Here is a 7662-nt window from a genome sequence, read left to right as displayed (position 1 = left end):
GTTGTCTCCGGAGCCTCTGCCGCTGCCGCTGCCGCCTGTGTTGTCTCCGGAGCCTCTGCCGCTGCCTCCGCCGCCTCTGTTGTCTCCGGAGCCTCTGCCTCTGCCTCCGCCGCCTGTGTTGTCTCCGGAGCCTCTGCCGCTGCCGCTGCCGCCTGTGTTGTCTCCGGAGCCGCTGCCGCCTCTGCCTCCACTTTTGGTTTGCCGCGTGTCCTCCTGGTTGGTGCTTCCGGCGGTGGTGGTGACACCCGTGACGCCACCTCGAGCTTCTCCTGCAGCTTTGCGTGTGCATCGGGGTGCCATTCCTGGACGTACATGATCACTTCCTCCGCGGCGTTGCCCAGCATGGGGTTGCTGTGCATGGGACGCAGCAGCTGCTTCGTCGTCGTCTGGCGGTTCAGCGTCACTCGCAGCGCCGGCTGAATGGCGCGGGCGAAGGCCCCCTCAATCTCGCCCTCCAGCGACACCTGCACAGTAGGCAGGCGGTGCTGCATGTGATTTTCCCCCGCACACGTCAGTTGCACGGAGCGCTCCAACACAACCATCGGCTGGCGCTCCACATCGTTGGCGCCCGGCCGCTCCACAATGAGAATCAGCCGCGTGGCGCGCTCCTTCAGGGTAATCGTCTCATCGCCGGTGGAGGAGAGGCGCAACCGTTTGCCCACAGCGTCGTGCAGCACGGGGCTCAGACGCACCTCCACGACGAGGTTCACGTCCTGCGGGTCGTACTTGACGGAGCAAACCGCAATCGATATCACCACCACGCCGAACATGGGGTCGTCACGCACGGAGGGAAGCGATTTGATCCAGCGCCGCACGGGTGGAAAGTTCACCGCCTTGACGAGGTCCATCATCGTTCCGCCGTTGCATTCCGGTGCAAAGGTGACGGGCACCCGCGTCGGCTCCTCCTGCTGCGGCGCAAAGATCTCAAGGCGCGGTGGAACACGAGTTGTGCCATGCAAAACACCCGGGTGCCACTCCCCTTTAATGTACGTGCCCTCCTGCAGAAAGGCGTCGTGTGAGTTGGGCCCAAGGCGATGCACAAAGACGCCGGCACCAACAGGTACATCCTTTGAAAAGTTGCCGATATACCGCGTGACACCGGACGCCAGACGCCACTCACCGGCGACAAACTCGTTGTCCACAAAGCTGCCGTGAAAGGAGGAACCGTCGGTGAAGCGGTAGACGCCGTAGCCGTTTTTCTTATTATGCTCCCAGGCCCCGTCGTAGCTGCTGCCGTCGGCGTACAAGTAGTGACCATTGCCGTGCCTCCTGTCACGTGACCAGCCGCCCAGGTAGCGGGAGCCGTCAGGGTATACTATGCGGCCATACCCGTGCCTCACGCTGCGGTACCACTGTCCCACGTACATGACACCCTGCGTGGCCCACCAGTAAAGACCAATGCCGTGGCGTTGGTTGTTTTCGTACTCGCCCGTGTATGCGTCCCCGTTTGGAAAGAGCGACTGCCCAAGGCCCTGCTTGGTCCCATCCCGCAGTTTCGCCCCAACGTACACCCCGAGCTCACCAATCTGCTTCACAACACCCACACCACGGTCCCCCCACTCATCATGGTACTCTGAGAGGGCCTCGTATACGAGTTCCTCCGGCAACGGCTCATTCTCCTCGTCTTCTTCTTCCTCCTCCTCATTGTCCTCCTCTTCTTCCTCCTCATCGTTGCCGTCAGCGCCTTCTTGCTCCTGTTTCTGCTTGGCGGCAAGCCGTTCTGCCCGCTTCTTGTCTCGCTCCTGCTGTCGTGCCTGCAGCTCGGCGGGGGTAGGCAGCTCCGACCGCATCTCCTCCCACATGGTGTACACGGCCATTTCCGTGGACTCCTGCGAGAAGCCGAAGGCCAGACGCTTCCCCCGCTTCACAAGATACTCCGCTAGCGTGAAGTGCTGCTGCCGCGTTGCCCACTGAAGGAGGGTTTGCTGTGTCACCGGGTCCCGCTCCTGCAGCACGCGTTCCAGCTCCTCCTCATCTTCCACGTCGTTGAGGAAGCGCAACAGCTTGCTCAGCTTGGGCGCCTTTTTTTTTCGGACAACCTCGTCATCCTGATCGCTTTCATCCTCCTCATCCTCGTCGCCGCGGGCGTACTCAGGGTGCACGAATTGCCAAATCGGCGGTATCTCCATCGCGAGCTCCTCGTCTTGTTCTTCCTCCGACATCATCGCTTCCCGCTGACTTCCCCCAGTACCTTTGCTTGTTCTTCTTGCCGTTTTCTTTCTATTCCTTCCTTCCTTTTGCTTGCTACTTCGCTCCTCGCGCGCCTGATCACCGCACGGAAGCCCCACAAGTGTCGCCTTCACGTCCCCTTCACTCCCGTTCTGCACGAGCGACGTCGCCGCAGACGGCAAAAAAGCAAAACAAAAACAAAGGGCAACCAAGAGATAAATATAGAGAAAAATACATGACGCAACACAGCAAAGCAAGATGGACAGACACCCAGCCGCATATATATCTCTGTGTGGGCTACAGTGCCGGCAGCAGCCCATGGGGGTGGCGCAAGTGGGGACCGCGTTCCCACAGCAGCATCCGCCACAATAATAATAATAATAATACAAAATCAAAAACGACGACGCACCGTGGACATGAGTTGTGTGCAGGGCCGTCTCTACGGTGGCGAGTTTGACCAGTCACCCCATGGAGCGACGCTGCTGTCGTCCGCCAGTTCCATCGCCCAGCTACTCCAGCCTTTCGTTCGCGGCGTCGCCTCTTTGAGTGGGAGCTGCCACTCCTCATATTCCTCGTGCCACAATGTTTGCTCGTCACGCTGGCCCAGCATGGTAGGTGTTACTGTCTCCACCCCCTCCCGCGACGGGGAACCGCGGAGTGTTGATACTAAAAATGATGCGGACCCCGCCCTGTGGGATGGGTCATGCCTCTGCGCGTCTCCAGAGTGATATGCCACGGACGAAGAGGCCGGCAACAACACCCCGGGCGGTCGGGGCTCTGGCGACTCCACGGCAGACGTGTCACGCGCCCTGTGTGTTTGCCGCCTTCGCACCACCGCCGTGGAGGCCTCTTCCGCCTCCTCGGTGAGGTGATGCTTCCGCAGTTCACTGCGTCCCTCCCGTACAAGACGCGCGAGGAGGTGTTTACCCTGCCGCAGCTCACGGCGAGCACGCTGGAGCTCCTTCCGCACACAAGCCAACTCCGCCGCGGCAGCGTCCGCATGGGCCCGCTCCCGCTGCAGGGCATCGCCATCCTTCTCGTTGGCGTCGTCACTTCGGCACGTCGTCACTGCACCGCGCGAAGCCTTCACGCCAAAGATCCGCGACGCCCGACTGACACCGCTGCAGCAACAACAGAGACGACAACACGGATGAGCGTCGTCCGTGTCACGGCTGGGTCGCAGTGAAGGACGGTTCCGCTCCCTCGCCGGGCCAACTTGCTGCATCCCCGTCGCCTCCGTCGCTTCTCCTTCTTCCGTTTCTTCCGCCTCATTAGGCTTGTCGTGTCGTTGCGGCTCTGCGAGCCGTCGTTTGAGCTCCGCCACCTCGTTGCGGACAACGACAAGTCGCTCCCGCAGCCGCCAAATCACGCCCTCCTTCTCTTCTGCGCGGCAGTGCAGGAGACCGTTGAGACGGGTGCATCGCTGCAAAGACTCCTCCAGCCGCGACACTGCAGCGGCTTTGGTCTCCAACTCACGCAGGCGTTTGCCGTGTCGCCGTGCCTTGTCCTCCGCGCGACTCCAACGTTTCGCGAGTTTGTAAACTCCGTCGTACACACCCACAGCGACGCTGAAGAGCCTGCCGCCGCCGCTGACCCCGGGCACCAGGCGCTGCAGGAGGTGCAATGCCTCCGCGTCATGACCGTCACCATCGCCGCGCACGTGCTGTGTACAACCGCCGTGGCGTCCACGCGCTACAGCCGTGACGGCGTGTTTATCTCTCTTATTAACCGCAGAGGCGGCAGCTACGGCATGCTTTGCGGCTTGCAGAGTCTCTATGGAGGGCCGTGGGAATTTCACGGGGGGCGGGGATGTAAAGAGGTCACGGCGCAGTGGCACAACTGCGGTGGCTACAGCAGCATCGTGGTTCTCACTGGTGTCGGAGGCCGCAGGCGGCAGCAAAAAGAAAGCCTCACGCGCCAGCCGCTCCAGGCAACTCTCGCGTGGTAAGGGCGTTGCAGAGCGTGAGCGGGATGGAGATGCCGAGGGGACGGCCGCGTCAGGTAGCGGGGAGAGAAGTGCCCGCGCCGCAAAACCGCGGCCCACCTCCCTGCTGCGCACATCGTCGGTAGTCTCTTGAGCAGAGGTCAAAAGAACATCTTTTTCCCCGCCACCTTCTCCTCCTTCCGCTTCTGCCCCTTCTTGAGAGTGCTGATGCAACAACATCATTCGCTCCTGCGCCAAGGCCACGCGCAGCTCTTGCACTTCCGCCATGATCTCCGTATGTTGTAAGTTTTTGTTGTTTAACTCCGCCTGCAGCTCGGTGCAGCGTGACTGCCACCACCGCGTCTCCGCATGTGCGGCCTGCAAAACGTGGAGCAGGTACGACAGCTCACGTTGGAGCTGCGCGGGTGTAGGCTGCCTGTGACACTCCACAGGAGAGCCGTCCCGTCCCGCCTCCGTTGGGCCCCCATCCGCGGAGACCATCACACTCACATGCTTGCACGCACATCCCCCCGCAGCCGCAGCGTCAGCGTCCTGCAGCGCAGGAGGCATGTACTGCGGCTTCAGTAACACGTTTTCCAGCTGGAGCCAGCGCAGCTCGCAACTGCAGCCCGGGCTCGGCAACTGGTCCCATTGCGAGGGGGTTAAACGGGCGCCAGTGGTCTCGAAAGACACCGGCAACCACTGACGCGCTGTCGTCGCCGCCGTGCATCATTTTGTTTTTGTTTTTTCTTCTTTTTCTTCCCAGCCGTTTCCCTCGCGAAGACTACATGCCGCACCACCGTGCAAGGAGCGACAAGCAAACCCATCCACCCACACATAAAACAAGAAAGATAGAAAGATAGCAGCGGGCCCACAGACAAATTGACATCCACGCATGCGGGCGCATGACGCACTGGTCACCGCTCCCTCTTCTTCACTTCACGCCCTGCAGGCGCCCACGTCAAAACATCCAAGTGTGTGCACGTGTGCCACATACTCACGTGGAGGACGCGCTCGCCCCACGAAGGGGGAAGCCACGTAAGTACAAAGACACCAACGCCAACGAGAACAACTAATAATAAACAGCGGGCATCCTCGCTACCACCATCATCATTCTGCAGCGAAGAAAGCAGACGGGCGTCAAAAACACAAACAAACAAACAAACAAAAAAAAACACAACAACACGAAAAGAAATAAAAATGACACAATGTTACACTATTCATCGTCTTCACCTCTACCATCTCAACCTATCAAAACTTCTCGCGTTTTGGTGACGTACGTTCACAGTCATACATAAAGCCCATACACATAAACATAAATCTGCATCGCGCTCTCCCTCCTTCTTTTCCACCTCAGAGAGGCTACTCGTCTGGCTCCGGCTCAACGGGGAGTTGCCGCGATAAGTGCAGGCGCTCGCGTCGGTCAAAGTCGTAGTCGAAGTGTTCAATCGGGATGCTCTTGGAGTACCCCATCGCCTTGGCGTCTTTGCCCAACTCACGAAGCTCAAACGCAATTACATCGTGCACGTCCACATGCATATCTGTCGCCTCCACCCCGTAGAACTCGTGCAGCAGCGTCCTGATTACCCCCTTGTCTGGGAATGAGGGGTTGCCCGCCCCCACTTTCTCTTTTGCATGCCGCTTCACCTGCGGCCCGGTGCTGGCAGAAACCCCAAAGTGATAATTCAGCGGCAGCTCCACGTTGTCAAACTCCCCACACAGCGTCGTGACGTGCGTCTTCTCGATGCGGTAGGCGGTTCCACCCCTCTGCGAAGTTTGCGGCAGCGTGTCACCAGTGCTCGCGGAGATCAGGCGGCGGCGGCTCATGTCCTCGCGTGTGAGCATGACGGTCAAGCGGCGACGGTGGTACTGTACGACAAGCTCCACCGGATCTTCCGGGGTGCGACGCAGTAGCGCCTCTTTCGTGTCCTCCTGACCCTCCTCCTGCGCCGTCTTTGCCGACATTTGCACTGCACGCTCCGTTGGAGACTGTCGGAAGTCGTACTGACACTGTAGTCGCACCGCCGACGTGCGGAAGTCAGGCTCCTGCGGGTTAAAGTTGTTCACTGGCGGCTTTGCCCCACCACGTTCCTTCGCTGGCAGATTAAACAGAAGTGTGACGCGCGGCTCGTGCAACGCGTGCGGGGCTGCGCCAGTGTTGTCGTTGTTGCCGCGGTGGCGTTGGTGGTCGGCCTCCTCGCGGTGCCCCACTGAGTCGAGGAGAACCCCGAAACCCTTAAACTCCGAGAACTTTAGCCCAAAAATGCGGGGCTCAAGGTTGCTGTTGTCCGTTGAGGTGCCCCGCTGCAGGAGATGGCGGTACATCGCTTCGCGCGACTGCTGCTGCAGCAGCCGCTCCGCACGGCGCTTCTCCCGCACCGTTGCGTTGGCCTCCTCCGCGTCTTCATCATCATCATCTTCATCATCTTCTGGGGTGTTGAAGAGCAGATCCGCGATGCGTATGGGGTCGCGGTGCAGTTTTTCTTTCTCGGCGGCGGCCGGGTCCAGTGGCTTGCTGTACTTCGGCACGTGCTGATGGTCGTCCCCGAGTGGCTGCTCCAGGTACCACAGCGCCATGCCCTCGCCGCCCTGGTACGACACCTCATTTTCGTCATGCGGCTGCTGCCGCTTCCGTGCCCGCACAAGCGGCAGCGGCGGGCGAATCGAGAACCGCAACCGCGCCTCCCACGAGCGGTGGTCGCAGGGGGCCGTGTTGAAGGCGAACCCGTGATCGCCGGGGCTGTTGGTGGTGAGGCGAATAAACTTTTCATTCGCCACCGCCGAGCCGCCAATCATAAAGTGTGGCACCCCCTCATGCCACCAGTCCGTAACGATGGGGGCACCAAAGGAGTGCTCGTGCAGCAGCGGACTGCGAATAAGGCCCACCGGAAGTTCCTCCTGCCTCGGTTCCGCGCGGTGACTCCGTTGCGGGTCGTTCCCTACCGGCACCGTGTCCCCCGCCTGAACACACGGCACGAGCAGCAGCATCAGTAGCAGCATGAACGGAACATGAGAACCACATAAATGGCGGAAACGTGCGGCTCTTTGCTGTAGGGGTGTGTGCTGTCTCTCTCGCATGTGCGTCTGCCTCGTCGTCGTCCAACTACAAGCAGTACACCCTAGCGGCTTTCCGTCTAGCTCTTTCTTTCTTTCTTTCTTTCTGTGCGTGTCTGTCAGCCGCCTTAGTGTATGCCCTACCTGTGGGTGATGAAATGCGTGCGATTTCGCTCCTATTTTCTCTCTCTTTTTCTTCTAGCCCAGAGGCGGCGTGGAGTGTGGATCAAAAATTGAAATAAACTTCCTCTCCTTCTGTTGTTTTTCTTCTCACACACGCAGGCGCCCCAATGCAGGTGGAAATAAAATGAACACATAAAACGATCTCCCTCCTCTCACTGTATACACAATCAGGCAGAGGCCGTGGCAGAGACAGTAGGCAGGAGAACCACATCACACCTGACCACGTACATCATACACACACACACACACACACACAGAGAGAGAGAGAGGGATGCCAACGAAGGAAGAACACACACACACACATACCTCTTGCCGTGCCTGCAAGAAAAAAA

At 59.7% G+C, this 7662-nt stretch overlaps 3 protein-coding genes across 3 annotated transcripts in view, besides 5 other annotated features; all 3 read right to left on the bottom strand.

Annotated features, from left to right (window-relative positions):
• Positions 1-2165, bottom strand: part of TraAM80_06096 (uncharacterized protein) — a gene marked incomplete at both ends in the record, with an annotated part of 2349 nt that extends 184 nt beyond the window's left edge. Inside the window, one exon of the mRNA XM_029382952.1 lies at positions 1-2165. This exon is cut by the window's left edge and continues 184 nt beyond it. Coding sequence (XP_029237181.1) covers positions 1-2165 — 2165 coding nt within the window.
• Positions 2166-2536: 371 nt separating this feature from the next.
• Positions 2537-2555: a microsatellite.
• A 53-nt stretch (positions 2556-2608) lies between these two features.
• TraAM80_06095 (uncharacterized protein) lies at positions 2609-4663 on the bottom strand (the record flags this gene model as incomplete). Its single annotated transcript, XM_029382951.1, has 1 exon — positions 2609-4663. One exon carries the CDS (start codon positions 4661-4663, stop codon positions 2609-2611), a length of 2055 nt encoding a protein of 684 aa, XP_029237180.1.
• A 162-nt stretch (positions 4664-4825) lies between these two features.
• Positions 4826-4854: a sequence feature (A-rich).
• Positions 4855-5234: 380 nt separating this feature from the next.
• Positions 5235-5292: a microsatellite.
• Positions 5293-5455: 163 nt separating this feature from the next.
• On the bottom strand, positions 5456-7093 carry TraAM80_06094 (uncharacterized protein; the record flags this gene model as incomplete). Its single annotated transcript, XM_029382950.1, has 1 exon — positions 5456-7093. One exon carries the CDS (start codon positions 7091-7093, stop codon positions 5456-5458), a length of 1638 nt encoding a protein of 545 aa, XP_029237179.1.
• Positions 7094-7232: 139 nt separating this feature from the next.
• Positions 7233-7255: a microsatellite.
• Positions 7256-7536: 281 nt separating this feature from the next.
• Positions 7537-7586: a microsatellite.
• Between the last annotated feature and the right edge of the window lie 76 nt (positions 7587-7662).

Source organism: Trypanosoma rangeli (assembly GCF_003719475.1).
Source record: "Trypanosoma rangeli strain AM80 chromosome Unknown Tra_15.4_contig_00213, whole genome shotgun sequence".
Classification (NCBI taxonomy): Eukaryota; Euglenozoa; class Kinetoplastea; order Trypanosomatida; family Trypanosomatidae; genus Trypanosoma; species Trypanosoma rangeli.
The sequence above is the reverse complement of the archived record's forward strand: the minus strand, read 5'-3'. Positions and strand labels throughout refer to the sequence as shown.